The sequence below is a fragment of the Ischnura elegans genome, chromosome 3, assembly GCF_921293095.1.
Source record: "Ischnura elegans chromosome 3, ioIscEleg1.1, whole genome shotgun sequence".
NCBI classification, from domain to species: Eukaryota; Metazoa; Arthropoda; class Insecta; order Odonata; family Coenagrionidae; genus Ischnura; species Ischnura elegans.
The window spans coordinates 6,681,359-6,705,237 of record NC_060248.1 but is presented as its reverse complement, the minus strand read 5'-3'; the positions used below and the strand labels follow the sequence as shown (position 1 = coordinate 6,705,237).

General features: G+C 40.3%; 1 protein-coding gene across 2 annotated transcripts in view; it reads right to left on the bottom strand.

The window, feature by feature from the left end:
* Window positions 1-23,827, bottom strand: part of LOC124155392 (conserved oligomeric Golgi complex subunit 4) — a 50,867-nt gene extending 27,040 nt beyond the window's left edge. For both annotated transcript variants that reach the window (XR_006864180.1, XM_046529170.1), the window contains exons 1-9: window positions 23,633-23,827; window positions 23,293-23,490; window positions 20,001-20,178; window positions 12,932-13,125; window positions 8,301-8,469; window positions 6,060-6,265; window positions 4,832-4,963; window positions 3,543-3,811; window positions 411-708 (exon numbers count right to left, since the gene is read on the bottom strand). Coding sequence is in view for 1 of the 2 variants with exons in the window: in XM_046529170.1 (XP_046385126.1) it covers window positions 411-708; window positions 3,543-3,811; window positions 4,832-4,963; window positions 6,060-6,265; window positions 8,301-8,469; window positions 12,932-13,125; window positions 20,001-20,178; window positions 23,293-23,490; window positions 23,633-23,722 (1,734 nt within the window). In the remaining variant the exon portion in view is untranslated. The remainder of the gene's footprint in view (window positions 1-410; window positions 709-3,542; window positions 3,812-4,831; window positions 4,964-6,059; window positions 6,266-8,300; window positions 8,470-12,931; window positions 13,126-20,000; window positions 20,179-23,292; window positions 23,491-23,632) is intronic.
* Window positions 23,828-23,879: the final 52 nt, after the last annotated feature.

Sequence of the window (23,879 nt, the reverse complement as noted above, 5' to 3'; positions counted from 1 at the left end):
CAAGGACACACCAATATGTCTATGAAAATGCACACTATGAAAGTACCTTGGTGGTATTCATTAGTTCATTGAATTTACAACTATATACTTATCAAATATTATCAGTGCCTGTAATGCTATAATTACTATGTATCTGTGGGTTCAGTATAATACTGTAAAAATATTCTTTGAGCATAAAACCAACTGAATGCTCTAGTTGACAGCTACTCCTTCCTTCACAGCAGAGTAAGACCTACCTGTATTACCGCCTTGCCCCTCCCACTCAACAAAAGAAAATTAATCCTCCCTATCCCAACGAGTGCTTTTGCAACACTCGAACATCCCCTAAGACTCATTCATGTAACTTATTTTAAATCGACTTAAACGCTCCACAAAGGGATGTATCCTCTGATGGCAGCAGAGACACTCACGAGGAACATGAGGCGAGCTCTATCAGAGTCGACACCGCCTGCTCCTCCGCTTGCGGCTGGGGTGGTGTTAGGAGGCGTGGCCATTGACGATCCTTGTAGCAGGAGTGAGGAAGAGTGGAGCGCAGAGGAGGCGAGTGCATACGCTTGGCTCAGGTCCAGGTAGAGGGAGGTGGGGTAGCCGGAGCGCAGGCGCTTGCGTAGAGTGGCGCCCAGCCCTCCCTCCGACCCACTCAGCAGCGAGCACGCCATGTTGAGCACAGCGCACGTGCCGTCCAGGCTGCCACTGGATGCCGCTCGCCTGAACAACAATCAAGGAAGAGCACACATTGACAGATGGAATGAAACTTGAAATGCAACTCATTACTAGAGTCAACTGCATTCCATTGGTAGATTACCATACAAGCACGTGTAAGAGATGCACCTTTTTTCCCACAAATCGCAGCCGAAAATGGGGGTGTGTTTCTTACAGAAAAACTTGATATCTTACCCCTCTCCTTCACCAGTCGCAAGTCTGAGGAGATCTGAGTGGCCTTGGTTTTCAGCATGAGTTAGTCATCTGAATCCCTAGGTCAAAAGCAAGCGATAGGCAGGGGAGTTTCTCCCTTAGTGACGCACTTTTACAATGCTCCTGTTTGCGTTTCTTTCTCATAAGCATCATGCCGTCGCATTGGTACCTCAGAGGTGAGCATGGAGAAGATCATGCAGATTTTTTGCTCTGGAAGGCTTGCTAAATTTACTGCTACCAGTGGGCTTCCCGCGGCATTTATACTGCAAATAGTAATCGCATATTTAACTCAGAGAAACACATAGTTTTGAAGGACAATACCTAGTTAATGGTCAACATCTGTCTTGCCGAGTAATTTCCATTATGCTTAGGGCCTGATTATTCAAAAATAATCTTCAGACGCTGTTACGAGGATTATTGCAATTTAAAATTAAATAGGTATTGAAACCTTTAGTTTAAAAAATTCGAACGAGTGTGTACAATAGTGGACTAAATGGCAGATAGAAGAAATCAGAAATGCTTGTAAGTGAAGAGCACAGAAGGAGACGTAGAGGGGAAGGAGCGCGCTCCCTCCTTCTTTCAAGGAACGAGGCTACAGGCGAAGGAGAAAAGGAAGAACACGTCCGATCTTGCATACGACGTTGCTGCCTTCGAAGCGAAGGGGCGAGGACGCAGGAATGTGATAAATGCAGTTTGAGTTGCCAGAAGTTTCCAGTCCATCACATCTAGTTTGAATGTGCTCATTCTACGCTTGTTTCTTCCAAAATGGTCATGTTTGGACTATGTTGAATATAAGTAGCCTTGTCGTAACTATTAAGCTTTGTGTCAACCAATCAGAGCTTTAAAAACTTAAATACTGTCAGATATGCATCGCGTTAGGTCTCATTATTTTTTTATCCTCGTGCACGTCATACAATTGCTGAAAGCTATTGAGATATCTTCAGGCTCAGTAGGTGACTCACCTAGCATTTGGCTTGCAGAACCTAGGAGAATTGAAGCTGGTAGACCGAAAAAGGTCAGTTGTTGAGAAGGGGTAAGTATGAAACATGTTTCCATTGTCCCCATGTAACTTGAAATTTTCCTTCGAAGATAATGATTTATGGTCTGTGTGGTCTCAGAAAGGAAAAACAACTTTAGAGGAGTGGGCTGATGAAGGGCCGAGGGTGGTTTTATGAAATCTACGCCACGGTTATTACCTTATGGTGCTGAGATTCCCCCAATTGTTTTTCAATCGTGTCGTGTTTTGCCTTGAAATTTTCCACAGATGAAATTCTATTGCAATACTCCTACCAGAGCTTTTAAACAAAATTGTTCATGAGTAGTACAAGCATCGCAGTGCAACAGCGTATGCGAAGAGAGGATTGGAACTCTTTCTACTCCCTCTCATGTTGCATTCACGAAAGCATTGATTGAAAATTTCTGATTCAGATTCAATTTCTTCAACGAATTTGGATCGGATGTATAAGGTGAAGGGCATTATCCATGGATATTTTGATCTGAGGTATCCGATCTGACCATCTCTAGTAAGCATCATAAGATTAGGACTACAAGTGAATACCTACATATCTCTGAATGCCATACATATCGTGTAAATTTAGCTGAAAATGCAGCGCGAAGTTTTAGCATTGAAAGTGGAAATTTTGATAACTGTCGAAAGTCCAGGCAACAACAAGTGTGTAGCACTGTGCAAAAGGATTTTTTTAAATGCCGCAAAATTTTTATTTCTTTCGCTTCGATACTCAAAATAGGGATGCGTCTCTCACACGCGTTTACACGGTAAATCTACAGTGTTGTTGTTAGGGCAAGGAAGAGGTCATTGTTTGAATATACTATACATGGCAAAATTTTATCAGAGCTTTGGCTCCAGAATTCTTTTTTTTCTTCCCACACAAGTACACATTTTTGTATTATTATTATTATTATTGTTTTTTCCAGTAACCATTATTTTACCATTATAAAAATATAAGAATCTATGTATTAAAAAAGAAGTCATCTATATGAAAATACTTTTGAGTTATGCCAGCACCTGTTAAATAAAGCAATTACAATGCTAAGCATGGACAATATTTCATGCCATTCTGTGATGACTGCAATTGATAAAAATATTGAGCACTGCTATGTGTTGAGCTTTGTCTGGGTTTTTGGCATGCATCCTCTTCTTAAAAATAGAAGAAATCAGCAACATAATGCTTCTCTTTTGATCTGCCTTAATTCAGAGTCCCAGTGCAAGGATTGAAATGTGATTCACCAGGCAAGGAGTTTTTCTCAGATATAATGAGCCCTATTTCGCCCTTTTTGGATTAATAATCTTATGATCTTAACTTAAGCATAAAACAAGTCATAGATTTATGAAAAATCACTGTGCATAGCCAACTAATTTCAATAGAAGATCATCAAATCATTGAAAGTGCATTACTGTTCAGTACACAGAGATTAAAAATGGAAGGCCTAATTATTTTCCGTTTTCATGATACTATCTTTTCCTAATTTTACCACCCCCAATGAGGATCTTCCACTAGTTATTACATCAGGACAAATCCTACACCTGCATCTCAACTGCACTTGTTTCCATGCAAAATGAAGAAGTATGCATGCATTTTCATCATGATTGCGGAGCGGATACGCACCGGATGCACTTGCGTATGATGAAGAAGGTGTCGTCGAGCATGGACGTGAGGGGAGGAGAGGTGTCCCCGGGGCCCACAATGAGCGAGTCCATGTGGATGGCCTTGGCAACGCTCTCCTCGAGGAAGTAGCGCTCCAGCAGCGAGTAGTTGCCGAGCAGCTCCTGCATGGCGAGGCACAAACCCTTCCCTGGCCCCAGCACCCCCCCCTCCAGCTCCTTCACCTTCTCAGCACGAGCCGTGCTGTCCACAATGCCCACCTCCAAGTCGTTCTGCGACAAAGACAAGGGGAGCCACTGCGTGAATACGTACATACATGGCACTCATTTCTTTAATGCCGTCACCCACCTCAATTCAACAAACACTCGTCCCTTTGGGTCTCAGATTCAATGAAAACTTCTTCATATTCACTCAAACTAAACGCAGTAAAACATCTTTACATCGTAATGGAGGGGACCAAAAATTTGGGCAATTTGAGGTATGGAGGATCACCATGGAGAGGATTTAGTGATAGGCACCATTTTTTCATATCATTCGGAAATGAAAGGCACTAGTGTCTTTTAAACCTTTATATTTATGTGTTCAAACAAACAGGCGTGCATTAGTGAACACATATTTATTATTTAATAATTACAGAAAGCGAGCACTATCGCATGATTTTTACCATGATCCAAGAGAAAATGATGTGATCTCTCTTAATTCAACAGTCACTTAAAATGATTAGGATAGTTGGATACCTTTTTTTATTTACTTTTAGGTAAGCTCTCTTGTGGAAAATGCCCACAACTAATGATTAACATGAAAATTAAAGCATATTAAAGGTGTATAAAAAAAATGGGGTGAAACATTTATCACTGAAAATGTCATTCCATGTACGTAATCGTGGCTGCATTAATGATCTCTAGTTGTCTCGGTACGATTTGCAGTGGTAGTTAGGCCGTCTAGGGGGTGTCTTCTTGGCATTATAAGTGGAGGTTTTATGAGATAAAGACGTTCTCTACAAAGAGGTTTGCCTATATATTTACACGTAAATCTGATGGGGCCGTAGGGGCGGTATGAAGTATTGAGGTTTACGATGTAAAGAGTTTCACTACATAGAGATTTCACTGCATTACGATACCATGTTTCCTTCGGACCTTCTGATTTTTTTCAGAAGACCAAAATTCACTCAGTATTCCAGGTTTTCCATGTTAGCAAACTAAGAAATATGTAGGACTAAGGAAATTGGATTTAATTGATACATCTCAAGAAAATATTTTGAGGAGGACATAGTGCATTGGTTGGTGGCTCACCATGACTCGCCTGCGAATGAATCGGATGTAGAGGCCAGCACGAGCGTGCATGATGGCCATCTCACCCAGAAGCACGTCCAGGTCCCTCGGGTCAGGCCGCGACTGCTGCGGCAATGAAGACCCAGCGTCACCCTGGAAGTGAGATGGCAAGGTCAAAAACCAATCGCAACACCTTGGAAATTACCAACTAGTTACATACAGCATATGTTGTCACTTGTAATGTTCATGAATTTCAAGATTTCACTATTCATTAAAAAAAACTGTGTTTTTCAAGCACAATACATATAACCAAGAGATGAAAGGTTTTCTTGATTGAGACAATGGAACAATACGTCATTAGTGAGTACAGTTGAGTCTTGAAAAAAAGAGAGATCGTAAGTTTGATTCAAGAGAAAAGAAAGAGTTTTTGTCCTTAAGAATTTTTGATGATGTCTTTCAAAAACAAAAGTTGAAAATAAATAAGGAAATATATAAACTAGCATAAATTATAAAAATTAATAATTGAAATTGAACACTTCAGGTTAAACTTTAAGGAAATTTTGTACACACATGAGGAAAGGGCAAAACTATTTATATTCTCAAAAGATATTTCTTTAATTCAACCAACCCATTTCAACAGACCACCAGGATTTCAACAGACCTTGCCTTGCCTTTTTCTCTGTGGATCTCTCGCACGATTGTGCATTGCGGGTGACTCCCGTACAAGTTATCACCGCGGCTAGTTCCGGAATACTTCAAACTATATGTTTAATATTTTCCTCTTCACTAAATATCGAAATACCATTCCTTTTATTTAATACAACCAAAAGTAACTATGTAGATTCCTTTAATAGCTCCATTTCTTTGCATTCAATTAAAAATTGCAATTGGATCTGCAAGTATCTGAAGTATCTGTACCCCAGCACCACAACTCTGCTCTGCTCCTAGGTTGCCCAGGGTTTGACTCCTCCCTCCCCAAATAACATCAAGGAACAAGGTGTAATGGTTGACTGCAAGGTCTTGCATATTTTGGTCCTTATTTCGATGAGTCTGACTTTACTCGAAGAGCCAGGTTTCCAAAAAAAAAATAGATTTTTCAGATCCACCCAACCATCCATCCCTAATGGAAAGTTCCATCAATAGAGCAAGAGTTGAGAGCTTTATGGTTGAGAATGGTTCAGCCAGTGAAAGAGACTGAATTGAGGAGAGAATCTGCAAGGCAAGAGCACGCTGTCGATTGGCAGTGTACCTCAGGTCTCCTGGTGAGGGAGGAGGTGGACGCAGAGGTGGACAGCGTTGAGGGACACGCAGAGGACGAAATCTTGAGTGCGTCGCGCACAGTCTTGAGCCACTGCATCATGTTGCGCTGGCGGTTGAACTCAAGAAAGAGCTGGTAGCTCTGTCGATCGCACTCCTCTTGCAAGTGCTTGATGACAGAGAGCATTCGCCCGGGGCCTGAACAAAGGAGAGGACAAGAGCAATGGATGGGATTATTATTAAGCACTGCAACAACAAAAATCAGATGATCTGGATATTGAAGTATAAAGCACATGACATACATAATTAGTGCTTGCTCAAACCCTTTATTTACCCTGGACACCTGAGATTACACTACACTATTGAACTTAAAATGTTTTTTTAACATGTACTTAGTACCATTAAAAGAGGTTTTTAATCTCACTTAATCATTGCCATGTGCTCCATTACATCTACATACTACCCTACAAGCTGCCTAAAAGGCGTGTGGCTGGGAGTGTTAGGACACCAGCCATTAGAGGTAGGGCAATCAACATAAGCATTATTTTTGGAGAATGAAGAGTGAATTATGAATTATTATTAAATTAACCATTTAGTAGCAGTATAACAGCAGCATGGCTATTTTACCGACGCTCATGGCACTACATGATAGATATTCCCAGTACAGAGGAATTTTTTTTCATGACATTTAATGTCTATTTCACCACCGCTCATGCAGGAGGCTTTGAAATACTACACCTCCTGCTAAGCACGGCTTTGAAATATTACACACTCCTATGCGCAGCTTTAGCACAGCTTTGACGCTCTCAGCCGGTTGTGGCTTCTTTGAAGTCCTTTCTCCCTTGCGTTGCCATCCTTGATGGCCTAGCATCTAGTGCCACGAGTGCCGGTACAATTGCCATGGGAAATCAGGAATCTGGATGGCAAAGTGATCTGCGCAGTGGCCTGGAAAGCCAAAGATCCACGGTTCCATTCCTGGTGTAGGAGATTTTTTTCTTATGGCAATTCGTGTAAATTTCACTGCTGTTCATGAGGCAGGCTATGAAATTTACATATCAAACCTTTGCTGAGAAAAATGACTAGAGAAAACAGTCATTATGGACAATGCTGCACTACATAAACTCCTAAAATACCTAAAGTTAGCCATGGTTAAAGTCTTATTTCTCCCCCCGAACACAACTAGCAAGTCACAACTGCTGGACAAGGACATAGTTCAGAGCTTTTAAGTCCTCTACCACCAGAAACCGGTGCACTACTACCAAAATTGGATTGGTATGCACACAATATCTTCTCCCTCTATGGAAATGGACCATGGGTAGCACGTACAAAAAAAGTCAGCCCCTCTGAGTAGTCACTGTCTCCTCACTCCTCTTTCTTTTCCCTGCCATCCCCTCACTCCCAACCAGCCAGCCCCACAGACTCTGCCTATAACCCACGCCCTTCACTTGGAGCATTTTCCAAACAGTGTCCCTTTCGGGGAAATACGCATGATTCATCCATCCTAGCAAGTTTCCAACCACAGAAAGGATGGATCCTGAAAATAAGCAAAACTTAACAATTCTGCATATGCATATATTATGTATCTGTGGCAACACATTTCTTGTCATTTCTTGGTAAATTTAGATGATGTGTTGATCCCGTCTATTAAATTTCAGGGAAGAAGTCCATAAATAAAATTATACGTTTAAGTATTCATGTCAAGAGAAGAATTTTCAGTTTAAGCAGTAAAAATAAGTAGCTCCATCAACTGAAATATCTTTCCCCAGTCAGAATTAACATCCAAATCGATTTCAAATGATAGCCTATAGACAAAAGAAGTTAGAAAGAACAGAAGTGAGCATCTTTGGCAATTTATGAAAAATTCTTCAAATTGCAAAATTTGAAATAATGAAGTGACTATTTTTTGGTCCCCATTACTTAGCACTACCAAGAGCTTACCGAATATAAATTTCTTCTCTTTTTATTTTCCTATATTGATATTGTACTTAATTTTGAGACACTTATTGCTCCCATATTCAAAGCATTTCCTAGTTTTGCTCCTCCCTGAATACTAAGACATTAACATGTATACCATTGTCTAACGTACATATTTCAATTTTATAATTATGTATGTGTAAGTTGAAAACTAGAGGGGGTGGGCCACCTAGTTGCATTCACCCCAGTTCAAATTAAACACCACCACACAATAAATAAGAAACAAACTTGCTTAGGGGAGAAAAAGCCACAGACTCACCATAATAGGTTTCCACGAGCGGCTGGTGGATCTCGATGAGTCGAGCGATCCCTTCGAAGAGCAGGGTGAGGGCGTCTGCAAATGCCACGTTGGCCCTCTTGTCACCGGCAGCCGTGGCCCACGAACGACTGGACACAGCCTTCAAGTTCTTCTCACCACTCTCCTTTAACTGAGCACATATGAGCACGTGTGAATTTCAAGCCACCATTTATTGGCTGAAAGGAAAGTTGTTTTGGGGACACTTTGCCCTCAGAAGGAAAGGTTTCAGATAGCTAAACAAAAAATATGATGTCGGGTTAAAACTATTTTTCTTCCCATCTCAGGTTCTCTTGAGGTTCACTGATTTTGAATTTTATTTGTGGCAAGTAATTGCATACGATTTAATTATATGCATTAATAAAATGTTTGAAGGATTGTATATTACTCCATCGAGAGAATCATTGTAACATACCCAATCCTATATATTTACCAAAGTATTTTTCTATTTTCAGCATTTATTATTGATTTTCAACGGACCTTCTAATGATGATTAATCACACACATTTGGGGATTTTGGGGACATATATAACACTATATGTGAAATTGAGCGTGCCTGTGAACAAGTCCTCGTCAGACCTCCATTGAAACTTCCATTAAATAAGATGAAAACAGAGAAAAATACTAATATAATGACTTAATGATAACAATGACTCTAATGAATGGGGTTGGGTTATAACACTGATTCCTTTAATTCTAAGACAGAAAAAAAATTCAACTCCTTCAGGACTCCAACCCATGGTCAGGAGGCACTCCTCAAAGCACTGGCCAACACCAACTGCTGAAGATGGATGCTTACTCAATGGGATTCATGCTGCGCCAAAGCATTATTCATAATTATGTATTGAACCCGTGCCTTTAGGGAAGAAAGCCATGACACTTTTTCTTCATTTTAAGATACTGAACATCACTCTCACGATGTCTTCTTGTAAGTTAATAATTTAAAGTCAACTTGCAATTTTCCACATACAGTAAAACCTCTCTTAAATGAAACTCAAGGGACCGAAATTTTGCCATTTCGTTGATCGGGAATTCGTTCCCCGGAGGTGATACGCACGTTGCATCATTCTAGGGGCTCGGAAATTGAAGCAAGTCTGCATGCGTTATCTTCATTCTACCTTCGCATACTTCTAAACAGTGCTGATTTCTTCAACTGCAATGCAAATGGCGGACAATAGACCACATTTAGGAAGCCTCAGTTCGTATTATTCAATCACTTCGCGTGCTTTTTCATCGGTTTTCAAAAATGTATGCAACGTAGCGGTGAGCGCGAGGCCATCCCTTTTTTCTCAACATTTGTAATAGAGTACATGTATTCGTGAGTTTTATACCGAAAAATTAAGAATTTGATGGATTTAACCAATACTAATATAAAGTTAAGGTAACAGCGCCAATTATAGCTTCATCATGAAATTTAGATCGCTCTACCATAACGACGCGATTTGCGACTTTCGTCGACCCATTACTGCGCAGTGGGTGGCAGCATTTCTTTATAGTAGTCGAATCCAGAATAACCCATCGCAATATTTGCAGTCGCGAGCTTCATAAATAATTCATTGAACTAGCATCACTTACATCGTATTTCGGGTGGACAATTGCCGGTAAGAAAAAATCTTGTAAGGCCTTGTGCAGGAGTTCTCGAAGTAAAATACGTCACGATTTTGAAAAATGGATTTTCGAGAAATTATACTCTGCAACCCTCAGTTCACTGGCTTCGCGGATAACTAAATTTTAGTCTACTCTAGTGGACTCATCAAATGACCCTTCAATATTCATGTCTTTTGAGGGACCCTGCCAGGATTCACGGATTTTGTCATCACTCTCCATCGCGTGGTCGCAGTTGACTGCGTATCGGATAGACAACTGCCGATAAGAAAACAGCTTGAAAGGCCTCATGCATGAGTTCTCAAAGTAAAAGAAGTCACGATGATGATGCTGTTGACTGCAAACCCGGTTTTTGCGAAATAACTAAATATGGTGACAGGCGCGACACGCTTCCAAGCTTTCCAAAGCCGCTGCATTACCTGCAGAGTGGTCCTCTTCAATTTCGCCGATCCCTTACATCCATTCGACAAACCAAAAACTCCACAAAAATCCGACGGTAATGCCGCTTTGCCGCAGAAATGACCCCTCGGTCGAGAGGTTGCAACTTAGCTGGTGCAGTTGGGGGGAAGAAAATAACGCGCACATTTCTTATTGTTAGTCCTAAGTTGGGGCCCGTGCAGCGATCGGAGAAGAAGTCTTCTTTCCCCATGAGTGCATCAACTCCCGCCAACCACCGCTGAATTAATCCCGCTGTCTTTCATGAATTTTTGCTGCTACCAGGGGCGAGGCATCACTCTCACCAGTGGCCCAGAGTAGCCAGGGGGGATTCGGGGGGTACAAAATATTCATTTGAAAAATGAAGTTTTTTCAATTATGAATAGTGTTAAAATTGGTTTAATACTCTCTACTTAGTAGTAATAAGTTATTACTCTGTTTTTTCAAAAATTCCCCCCATGTTTTGGACCCCCCCCCCCGAACGAAATTCCTGGATACACCACTCACTCTATCATTCTCAAAACAGCAGGGTTTCACGTATTTCCCCACTAAAAACGGAGGTAACTTCTCCGAGCCATCACTATCGGTGCATAGGAGTACTATAAAACGTTCTTTGCTCATTTTTCCTCCGCGGCCCGCCTATTCCTTTAAAGTATGGTCAGGAAGCAAATTACATGAAAAAAATGAGCATTAAATTGAGCATTAAATATGTCCTTAGAACTGTTTTTATTCAGCTATCAATTCCCAACTTCTTGCTTGCTCCTGCAGGATGGGCCCTGAAATGGGGATCAGCTCCAGAAAGATAGTTGAAGACAACTGTCCATCGACATTGGTAATGGAGCATTTTTGGTTAGGCCCCTGGGACGCAGCAACCATTTCCGACCGTTATGCAAGAATTGCCTACAGTATCATGACCGAATGTCATACTCAATTACGAAATTGCCGCTTTCTTCATGCAACGATCGACGGCCGCCGCAAACCTTTCCCTCCACAGAAAATCAACACCGCTTCACATCGCATTAGGACATCGCTACAATCGTATGACAGAGACAGGCCTTTAGAATAAAGCACTCAATTCAAGTAACGTCTAGATCAATGGGAAAAAGGTTGGCTTTCGTCTCTTAAGTGCGGATATTTTTTATCCAAGATTGCGGCAAATGCAGAAGTTTCTCCTAGTTTTTAGATGATATTGAAATAAACAATGTGACTGAAACAAGAGTTACTACTGAGTAATATTCAAGATAATTAAGAGAGACAAATTTTGGCTTCCATCTTCTAGCGCGCACATTGTATCTTACGTAATTCAAAGAAGTTTTTCCAAGATGGCGGCGAGTGAAAAAATGCTTCTCGGAATTTACGCGTTGCGATTCTGTAAAGTTTCTTATCTTAAACAAACGTCAAAAGAATTCAATCGAAGTACATAGCTCTAGATTTAATATCTTTGAGCGTGTAGATATTGGGACATTGAGTTATTTACGAAAGTCAGCATTAACATTTTTCGCAATTCGCCGTGAGTTAGGGTCGACGGAAACACACTACAGAAGGCTATGGTTACGATTAATAACGACGATTCTGATTGGCTCATTCAGTGGAAGTCTCTGATTGACCCTACAACGCTACGAATATTAAATTAATAAAAATTTAATCGCAAAAATTTGTTATTGAGAGGTGAATTTCACTCGACCGCGCCAAAATTTCATTTCGTTGATCGGGAGTTTTCGTAAAAGAGGAGTTCGTTCATCGGGGTTTTTCACTATTGTGTTTACATAGGCAATTGGCCGGACCAATAGCATTAGTTCGTTGAACGGAGTTCTTCGTTTAGCGGGAGTTCGTTAAGGTGAGGTTTTACTGTACAATTAAATCTCACCCCTGGCTTCCATATATTTTATATTATCTTCAGGTGACTTCATCTCAAACCATATCGTTTCAATAGTCTGCAGGGAAAGCAAAGAGAGGAATTGGGGAGAAAGAGGGCTGGCCTCTATACCATTGAAATGATATGTTTGGAGATGAAGTCCTGAAGATAATACAAAATGTATTGAAAACAGACATGAGATTTAATTATATTTTAAAAATTAAATTGTAAGTTACTTTTAAATTATGCATTAATATATTGGTATTCCACTGTATCACGCTGTTGCAGATTTTTTTGGTTCTCAAATGTGCGCCCCTGCGGGCTTTTTAGTCCCTGCTCTCGCCGCTTGGGGAACACTACGGCGCAGCTTGTCCGCGCACCTCCTGTAAATGCGGTGAGCGCCTGTTCGCTCGCTCTCCCTCTCTCTCCTGAACATTAGAGCAGCAAGGACACTTCTCTCTCTAATTTTACAAGTTCTCTGCGACGTCTTGTCCATCTTACTCTACTGTTGAAGTATTAAATCTTTACATAAAGGAGCTAACGTGCCTCTATTTTTGTAATAAGCAACACACGCCATGCTCTAAACTGACAAGAGATCACAGAAAGCATTAGGATGATGGTAAATGTGACTGTAGGTGCTTTAATGTGCGGTTGATTCTTTTAAGTTGTAGCTGTGTGTGTGGGCCTGGATGTTGCTCACCTTTGAGCAGAGGTAGACGGAGAAGCGACGCAGCCCCTCGTCCTGCATTCCAAGCAGCGGGAAGAGTTTGAAGAAGCGCTCGGCCGAGGCAACGTCCTCCGATGCCACCGCCTCCTCAAAGCGGATGACAATCACCTTGCGCAGCTGGGAACATGCCTCTTGCAGCACCGTCAATGAATCCCCAAGGGACGTCCCTGATTTAAACGCAAATGGAGAGAGGTCACAATGAAATTCATAAATAAACAGTATTAAAGTAACATGACTTAGAGTTGAATACTCTTCCAAAATAAGTCCACCAAAGAGCCTAATGTAAACTCCTGGGGGCCTATGCCTGAGTTTTCACTCGCATGCGAGTGAGCGGTAACTAAGGGGTCACGTGGCCTTTTCTCGAACTACGAGTGAATTTGGTATGCTCGAGTCAGGGGAGTGAGCTCGTACGTACGAAATTTCACTCCCTCACTCAAACCCGGTGAAAACCTTTTTCGAAGTACGAGAAATCAACAAACATGGCGATGGCAATATTGCGACTGCAAGTATTAGAAGATCTAGAAGAGGAAGAGCAAAAGATACGACGAGTTCTTCGTGAAATACAGGAACGGAAGTCGCCCTTTAATTTTGACAATTCCAAATTTATTAAATTATATCGTCTAGCCAAAGAGGTGACCACGGAACTTATCGCTAGTGTAACTCCGTATTTGAGAGCCCCTTCGCGATCGTCAGCTCTAACTATCGAAATAAAGGTTATTATCATTTATTAATGCTACTTTTGCCAAATTGACGTATTATGCTTAAATATTTGCTAGTAATATTACTAGTTTTGACAGCTAATTTATACAAATAAGTTAAGTGAATGTGATATAAACACCGCCATTTAGAAAAAATAATTTTTTCCTAATAATTTACTATATTGGTCCTTGTAGTACCAGGGAAATGGGAATTAAGTGATATAGAATAAATGTTTTTCAAATTATTTATTTTTCATTTGAGATAATATCTCTTCAGCTACATTTATCAATCTCCCTCCAAGCCTTTCAATTCCTTCCACCTTCCTCCTTTCCAACTGCACCCTTTCCTCCTCCAACTCCATCTTCCTCCTTTTTATTGCCACTTTCTCTTCTTCGTAGACCCCTCTCTTCTGCCAACATCCTTCTCTCCTCCAGCACCATCTTCTCTCTCTCCACCTCGACCAACTGTCCGCTGCCATCTTCGTTGCTGCTTGCGTTCTTGAATCTGGGTTGTAAACAAATAGCAATTACTTCCATTGAATTGATAATTAACAACAGATAGCATGGTGCTAAGTAAGTCAGTTTCTTGTAATGTGAATGTTAATTGCTACTGGTATTTTTCACAGATATTTTGAGTGGGTGCACATTGGTAAATTCAATCACCACAAATTATATATGATGTATTTCGACCAAAAGTCACATTTAGGGAAGGCAAATTAATGCATTATCCATGGTTTTTAATGATAAATGAAATTGGATACTGCTTTATGCACACTTTTTTTCAAGTTACACAATTGATCTGGAAGGATGATTAAACTAAGATGAATTTAAATTACAATAATTTTAAGGGGTCATCCAAATTTTGCTGTTGACTTACATGTTAAAAAGTAAATATAGTTGAACATATACCATCAAGTTTAAGTGTTCTCATGTAAACATTATTGCTGAAATAAACAAAATCAGCTCCCAAATCCATCATCATACAGGTTTTCAAATAATTGTAATTACTTTGAAGTCATGTACTCATTAAACTCACACTTCACTCATTTAGCATTAATACTGATTATCAGTTTCATCAAAGTTTTGCTTCGGGAAATAATTATGCTTCTTACGGCAACAAGTAATAGATATAACGATCGGCCTTCTCAAGGTTTTTCGTTTATTTGTGATTGAACCAACCAATTTGTATTGCTTTCTACTTCGGCAATAATCGCATCAAAACTGGAAATGTCAACAATAACAACCGCATGCACACACCTCCTCCAACTACTTGAATTCGGTATTACAAATTCAGCATAATTGAAAATAAATAAAATTGATAGCTGTGACTGTGGACCTAATTCTTTTTAGATAATCATAAGCCCACCCCTAAGCGAAAGGTATTAATTACAGCTCATATGAAAACGCACGTAAAAAACCTTAATGATACAAAATTACATCATCACACACTTAAGAAGATCGTCATACAATCCCACATCCTATACTACGAGCCGTTTGTTTACTTTGAGAATAATTGCGTTCTACTACAGATATCTACAACAAGATCGTCATGCACTCACCTTCCGTCACTCTTTCCACGGTTTGCATACTCCGCACGCATTCAGCTTCATCGCTACTTCCTCCCACTGTCAGCAGCATCCTTGTGGGGTAGAAAACTTTCACTTGGCAAGATATTTATTCGCTGAAATAGGACATTGGAAACATTAATATCAACACTAATGCGGTAACTTATTTTCTAGGCAAGGTACACCATGTTAATTACCTTCAATGAACTCCATCAGCATTTCCTTCTGCTCCTTATTAACTTTGGACATGGCTGGTTCACTTCCAAAATGCCCTTGGTGAATGTGTAAATGAATTTGGCGTACTCGTAAAGCGTCATTAGCAACGCAGTTGTTGAATTCCCGGGTAAAATCATTCATACAGAAAGGTGGGCGATGATTGGTTGCACGCTGTCCGGAAGACCTATCCTACCGCCCCTACCATTACCCTTCCGGCGTTGCCACGTCTTGAAACAACTATCTCCCCTCCCCCCCAGCTTGTTGACACGTTGCCATAAACAAATCATTTCTCCCTTGCACCTCTCTCCTCGAAGATGATTCGGGCATACCGAATTCCGCCTTGAACGCTCGTAGTGCGAGATCGGTCGTGCGAGTGCATTCGCATACGAGATATTTCGAACGGACTCGGGCATAGGCCCCCTGGACACAAAAACATTACCACCCAGGAGATGAAAATTTTTCATGTCCTGAAGTCCTGAAAGTTCCGAATTGGTAATGCTGCTGAACCTCTGCATTGCAGGACAACTAAACCTCTGAATAGGGAGGGGGCCTATTCTTTGGAGCAGCTGAAAAGGAGTACGTAGCCCATTGAAGAAAGGATTTTGACCGGCAGCATTAATTTTAAGATGGCGAGCACATGAGTCTTGGCCTCGGGATGAGTGTGAACTTCTCATGGAGTTGAGTTCTCACAGTGTTCTGTGGCCATCAGCATTTCATCTGCAGAAAGCATTTTTGTGGGTATCGCTGGGTAGGACATGTCAGAATACAACTCAAAAGTCATTTTTTTGCAACCATTAGATACGCCATATTAACCCATTCAGTGCAGCAGGCCGATACATCGGCTCTTACACAGTACATTATTTAATTTGCTACCTTACATTCCGTGATTTACGATGAAACTAACCTTTTCGTAGTTAAGCATTCATTAGTTGCAATTTCATTGAAATAACTATCAAAAGTAATCCATTATTTTCAAACTTATTACGTTGATATATTTTATTTTGGTAAACTTAAAAATATTTTGCCAATATTAACCATTTAAACCTCTGTAATTTAAAAAAACTGCTTATGGATACGTAATAAAATAGCTTTGTATAGTTTTTTTTGTCCTATTTGCTACATTTTATGAAAATACCCTCCACATTTCTCGCCAGAATTCCAGGAAGGATATATAGCACTTAGAGGGTTAAACACTTTCATATGCCCTCATGATTTTGGTTGTGTAGGTTGTCTGACAGCTATGCTTTGTCTTTCACAGAGCACACAAAAAAAGGGGCAACCAAAGGCCAAGGGCTAATCCTTAGATTCCGTGATTTGCGATGAAACTAACCTTTTCGTAGTAAAGCATTATTTAGTTGTAATTTTATTGAAAGAACTATCAAAAGTAATCCATTATTTTCAAAGTACATAGGTATTCTCTTTGCAAACAAGTTCAGTTTTTATTTATCGGATATTGTGCCCCCTTCGTCATCCGCCATCTAAACCCTTCAGAGCACCTCTGCTCCCCTCCCCCACTCTCCCCTTTCCCAACATCCACGTCAATATTCTTTTCAGAATTTTCCTCCTTTTCGATCACCCATAAGCCACTATGGGAAGGTCCCCTTCCCCAATCCATTCGGGGAAAATCAATTGTGCTAACCTTCTGCCAAAAATATACCGTATTTGCACGAATCTAAGACGAGGTTTTTTTCCCTCGCAACTACTGCGGAAAAGAGGGTTCGTCTTAGAATCGGATGCAAAATTTTTGACGTCAAGCGGGTTGCATAATTTACGTCGGAAAAATTATGGACACCTGAGGTTGCCACCTGATAGCAATACAACGAAAAATCAACGTCAAAAATAGCTTAACAGTAATTTAGCATATTTAATTTTGCGTTCAAGTAAAAAAAATCCATTTTTGGGCAGCAGGCAAAGATTCGGTGCGTGCCGATCAGTCGCCGGGTGCACTTCTGCCGAGTCCGCAAGATTGCCTGCTTTACCCTGGGTTCGGCTCTATTCAAGTTAAAGCTCGATCAACTCACAAAATGTTCGTGTGATTGGTTACAATTTACCTAAATTGTAACGCTAGAGCCTCAATGCCGTAGTGGGATAAACTGCTACACAGTCGTCGCATTTTTCTCAGAGCAACGGTAAGATGGCAACGTGATTTGCCTCTGATTAGAGAAATCGATTTAGTTGTGATTCCGTGCCTTTCAGAGTATTACGATGGCAGAGAAAAGAAATTATTACACTGCTGCTTTCAAAAGAAAAGTTATTCAGTGGAACTCCGATCTATCGTACCCGTATTGATCATTTTCCCGCATTCATCGTTCGCCGTTTCTGGTCACAAATAAGGTTCCATACAGACAATGTAATTTTTTCCCGCATCTCAAAAGTATCGTTTTTCCGCATTGATTGTTTGAAGATCGTGGTCCCGACGTATAATTTTCCCACATCAATCTTTTGACGAAAATGAGACGAAATAAATACAATGTGTCATTTATGGCTAATAACTACAGGCACATAGATTAAATATTCCCCACGAAATGAAATTACCATTGGGAGAAGCTAAAAGCCTTGGGGTAGTAGCATAAGCGCATTTCCCAAGATCCACTATCCACCTCCATACATCTCTCGCCTCCCCCCTCTGACGCTTTCCTCTTCTCCAAAATCAAACAAAAGGTCCCAGCTAGGGCAGGGATCGTATTACGAAGACCTTAGCTTCGAAAAAAATATCAAGTTACACGAGAACAATAGAAACGCGTTTCACGCCCCCCTTTTCTCACCCACTGACCTTTTTCAGCCTACTTACTTAAAGTTCCCGGTTTCTGGAGGTCAACCGCTGCATCCAATCACCTATTAGCTCAAAAGGTGTCTAACAATGAATTTCTGGCTGGAATATTTGCAATGTGCTCGTAATTCAAAAAAGAACGAGACCAAACACGACATTAATAACGTTATTTAAGAATTTTTAAGCAAGGAACTAGTTGGAAAAATACGATGGTGATTTTTGGCGAAACTCGATATCCTCGTTGCTGAGCTTCTCAGCAGTTAATGCGGCATTTTTTTCCGAAAACAGGATATCAGGTTATTATCAGTTATCAATTTACAAGTTATACCATAAGTCTCACTTGTCAGAGTTACTGAGGAAGGGATACCGTCTCAGGATATTTTGTTCCTCCCTACTAACAATCCGAATTCATCCGCCCATCTGACGCTACGCTAATTAGAGAAGAATGGGTAAGTTGCCCTATCTTTGGGACAAAAAATTTCATGGCGCAGTCATATGGTCATGCTTCACCCCCTGCAGTATGCTCTGTGTACGCCGAACGCGATAGCATAGCTCGTACGAGTGGTTACATACTTTCCAGGGTGGCTTGCCTTTATACCACGGAGTGTTTTCCGTGAGGGTTTAATAAAGTCAGGTTTCATTTTCACTAGTTTAATTTTATTCGTCTTCGGACCATGGCCCCTCCGAAGAAACTACTAGTCAAATCAACAATAAGACTTAAGTGTCTCGATTAAGTACCACTATTCCTGTCATTACGCGCCAAAAATCCTGCGTTTCCTGGGACATAGGCAACATAGCCAAACATTCGCGCATTGATAGTTTTCCCCTAGAAAATTTTTTTCCCATAGTGGAGTTCCAAAAAAGGGGGGGTCGTCTTAGAATCGTGTTCGTCTTAGATTCGTGCAAATACGGTATATAATTAATTCTGTCTGCTGGACACAAAGCATAAGCTTGGAAGTTCTTGCCTAAAACTATAAAATTATTTTTTTGCGAATCATTGAAAAAATAGCCAATTGTGAATAAGATGACACTAAATAAAAGGTGTAGCGATTTGGGTAAAATGCATTCATTCCTAGCTGAAAACTCTAAGCTTTTGTGACTGAGTCCCTAAGCCCATTTCTGCATCCCACCAGTACACCCTTGCCTAGGATTTTCCTACCATCACTGGTTTTTCGCCTCCATTATTTTTACTCTTTTTAGAGGGTCCCTGGTGCAAAGGAATATCCCACTATTTGTGAGCCTTCCTTCTTAGCAAGCCTGCGGGCTAAGTAATCTCGGTCCTTCCTCTTATTATGTACCATCAATTACCCACACAGATTGCTCATCTGAGTCATTAGTATTGTGTTATTGGGAATGCAGGATCAAGATTTGCATGTATTTACGTTTTTTTTTATGATTGATATGATAGGTGCTGGAACGCCATCCTAGCACTGGTTAACAAAAGACATAATAGTCAAATAACACTTTTATCAATTTTGTTGTCTCAAAATTTCTAATTTATACATTTGTAACCAAAATAAAAAATTGAGTACGAAAATGTAAATAATGACTTGTAATAAAAAAACACATCAAATAATATTTCACTTCTATAAAAAAATTAAGGAAAGTGTGTTCCGGCACTGCTAATTTTGCCATGACGTCATTGGTCGTACATTGCCATGTAGATGTAGAAATTTCACTGTTTTAAAAAGGGTTTCAGAATTTTAACATACACAAATAGGAAAAGTGATCTACAATCAAAAATATTATCCCAGCAAGTTACGGAATGCCGTTGGATAAGAAGATAAGATCACCTTGAGCCACGTCCTCTGCAGTTTGCCGCAAGAGAGACTGGTCCATTGAGAGGTAGCGATGGACGTGGGCAGCGGCCTTCTCATAGTCTTCAGTCCTCAGGGCAGCACTCACGCCTTCGGAGCACAGCTGGACGTCCAAAACATCAAGGACGCGCCTCTGACATTCAGATACACGACCCTGAACAACCAAGCGATCATCAGACAGAGTAAATTTAACAGATTCATGCATGACACAGTGGCTGTTTGACATAGGTATTTAAAAAAATACATAATTGCACTTTTCCACAATTATTTCAATGCATACAACTTGTTTTGGCTCACAGAGTCAAAGGATCAACTGGTGGAAGATACCACAGTACTTGCGAACATCACATTTCTACATTTGGGGAAGAGGTGGGGGAGGATTTGGCAAGTTTGAGGAAGGAGTAGGAAACGGGCACAGTGAGGAAACCTATCAAAGCAAGGAGTTACGGAAAACCCAGGGGTTGGGGGAGGATTCTAGCAATAGCTGTAGAACAACAACACAGGTCTTTCTCTGATTTTCTTTGTCGTTCTTCCATAGCTACTACTGGAGTCCTCCGACCCCTAGGTTTTTCATATCTCCTTGGTTGTAGTCTAATTTTTTTCCCCCCACCATACTTCTGTTTCCTCATATTTTAGGGAAGCACAGTGCTACCTGTCCTTCACTTACTCAGCACATAGTGAAGGCAGACACACAATCAGAAATTTTCTTTGTAGTGCTTGGGTGGCATCCAAGTTGACTTTAACTATATTTTGTTGCCATCAGAAAACAGAACAATAACTTATAAATTTCATTTTCCCAATACTGGAATTCACATCAACAGTTACATTTCACCGGGACAGCCATTCGTTCATGGCTTGTCTCCGTAGCTATTCACTGCATAAATTAGCCCAAAATTATCAAAATATTTTAAGTTTAGAGCCCTGGCTGCAATAGATAATATTATAGGCATAGGCATAAGTATAACAGTAACTTCTAAAAAAATCAGCCTTCCTCAATTGCAGCCGAAATGTGATAAATCTCTTCATTACAATCTCAATTTTTGGAACTAGCATTCACAGCACAAATATTTTTCCTTTTCACTGGTTATGCTGATTGGTCACTGTTTTATGAAGTATGTATGTAGTTAATTTTTCTAAACTCCAAAAAATATGTAATATACGGGTAGGGCTAGGTTCATTTCCAGATGAACATGATTGGTTGGCAATTCTCAATGAACAAAAAGTAACAATCATGTTCTTTCATTTGGTCTTCAGTTAGGCTGTAGAATCGGGTGGGCAGAAAATGATCTTTCTTCGGGATCTATTTTTCGAGTATGCAAAAATGTTGCGAACTGTTGTCAGAGTCTTGCATCTGAATGTTTTCAAACTTTTAGTTAAGGAGTGCCGATATTTCCCAAGACAAATCAGGGAAGCAAGAAATTCAAAAAACACCATTGAATTTCAATAGAGAAGATGGATACTTCCTTCACAGCGTGTGGAAAAGAGCAATCCAAGAGAGAGCCAATCAGAGAGTTAAGTGCCCAGTCAGACAGCCAATTACAGAGCAGTTCCCATCCAGCCAACAGTGTATGAGCGAGGCAGAAACCAACAGCCGATACCTTCGACCTGAAGACGCTGGCAGGATAGCCAGCGAAACTGTTGTCCACAAACAAGCTGATGCGGAAGGAAACCCTGAAGAAATGCAGAGATCAAACCATCGCCGCGGAAACCTACGTTCTAATAAGACTGTGGGTACCCGCGACAGTCATCAAATGAGGAGAGCAAGAAAACGTATATTTTCGACTTTCGTTTGCCTGCATGGTGAAAATTTTTGGCTTTCGTTCCCCACGTCAAGAAACATTCTGCAGAATATTTTCGTCATTAGCAGTGAAAGGGTTAACAGCCAGCCCCCTAATGGGAATTGCCCCTTGCCTTTCTCACGTCCAAATTGTTTCCAACAAAGTAATTGGCATCATGGACTCAACATGGCTTCATACGCATAATTTAATTCATTCACACATTATTTTCAGTGCAACTAGTTTGCAAACCAACTGCTGGATACCTCGACAAAGTGAGCTTCATTCCAGGCGAGACATGGACCAAGACATACATAATTCAAAAACTTGGAGGAATAACTCATGGTTGAGTCTTTTGAACGTCGTCGATACAGAGTGATACATCTGATTGAATTTTATTGGCACGGAGGTTTTAAAATTAGTAAAAAAGTAGGAGGTTATAAAATTCCCAGTTGCATTAATATCTTAGGAGAGAGAATTTTCAAAAAACAAGACTCAATCCAGTAGTTCCCATTCTCAAGCATTCAGACACCAATGAACTTGGCACTAATATTTTTCGCCACTACTATACGAGTCCTCAGGCCACGCTCAGTCTATCAACCATGCATCTGACTTCTTTATTGGCCTCAAACATGAGGCTTATAATACTTTTGATGATTCCTCGGTTTCCTGCACAGACCTCTTATCACTAAAATTGTCCCATTGGAAAAGAGACTGCATTATCAATATGTTTTTCATAGCAAATCAGGGGCATAAATGTAACAAAATGGAAAAAAACGGAGTGCCTGAGTGAAGGGTGAGGGGAAGTTGAAGGGTTATTTATCATGGCTTCATGCATATAATTTAATAATTATATCCACTAAAACATCTAAGTGTGATGGTATCGGAGCACATTTTTGGGCACCAATTTCTGCACTATTTGATGCAAAACACATTAGAAATGACTCTATTATACAACAAAACATACAAGATACACTAATAGCAAATATGTAGTGTATATTAGGCTCAGCTTTGTGATCAATCAGGGATAGTAGGGATTAGATAAATGAGAGTTCTCCTCGAGGGAGGTCAGACATGAAACAGGAATTAGAAACCATCACCCAATGAAGATCATTTATCCACAAGCTTTACTCAAAGAGGGTATTGGTGAGATATTCATCAGTATCAGTTATTGCTTGAGGTCTTTCAGTATTTTTACATATACCAGTAACAGGGGAAAACATAAATCATTGGTGGTGATGGTTACTGATGAATTTCACGAGAACATTCCCTTCTGGGAGTGGAAAAAAAGGTATATGTTAATCAAGGTTTTTGAAAATATAGTAATTACCCATCGTATGAGTTTCAGCATTCAATATTCGTAACACCTGCATATATGCTCATGCAGCCCAATTCATTTTTTCATTTGGAAATAATTAAGTTATGTCCTTAAATCAACAAAATTCCATGCTTTGCTCTGAATTGGCACTATGGTACTACGCAAAGAAACTTACTCTGGCCAGATCTAACTTTCTCACTTTGGCGCTGACATTTTCGGCCAGATTGGATGTGTAAGATATCATTTCACATAATTTAGTTGCGTCTGAGTGAACAACTTTCAAACTGGGAAGGACTTTCGTCACACTGCGAAGTTTAGCTTCCAAATGGCATTGCCTTGAGAGAAGAGCATCAAGCTGAATATTTACTTCCTCCTGTAAATGATAAATTTCATAACAATATTACACTAGTTTTAGTAGACTTTTACGATCACAAAAAATTGGCATAGCAAAAAATACGGTTTTTGAGGCAAATAGGCGTTCGCGATTCTAGTAACTATGCACTTCTGACACTAACTTCTTGTTGCAAGAGTCTCTTATGCTCCTCCTCAATTTCCTCTGCCTTGTAAGGTGCATTCTGTGATCCATTTTCAAAATTTTCAGGCATGACAATTCAATGGAAAATCTCAATCATGAAATATAAACCTTGTTTATAATTTACCGCTGACCACAGACGAAATTGCCGACATGACAAAACATGAACGACACGAAATTCCCGTAATGCCGACCGTAGCGCTCAGAGTTGGAAGCTGTCGACACCATAA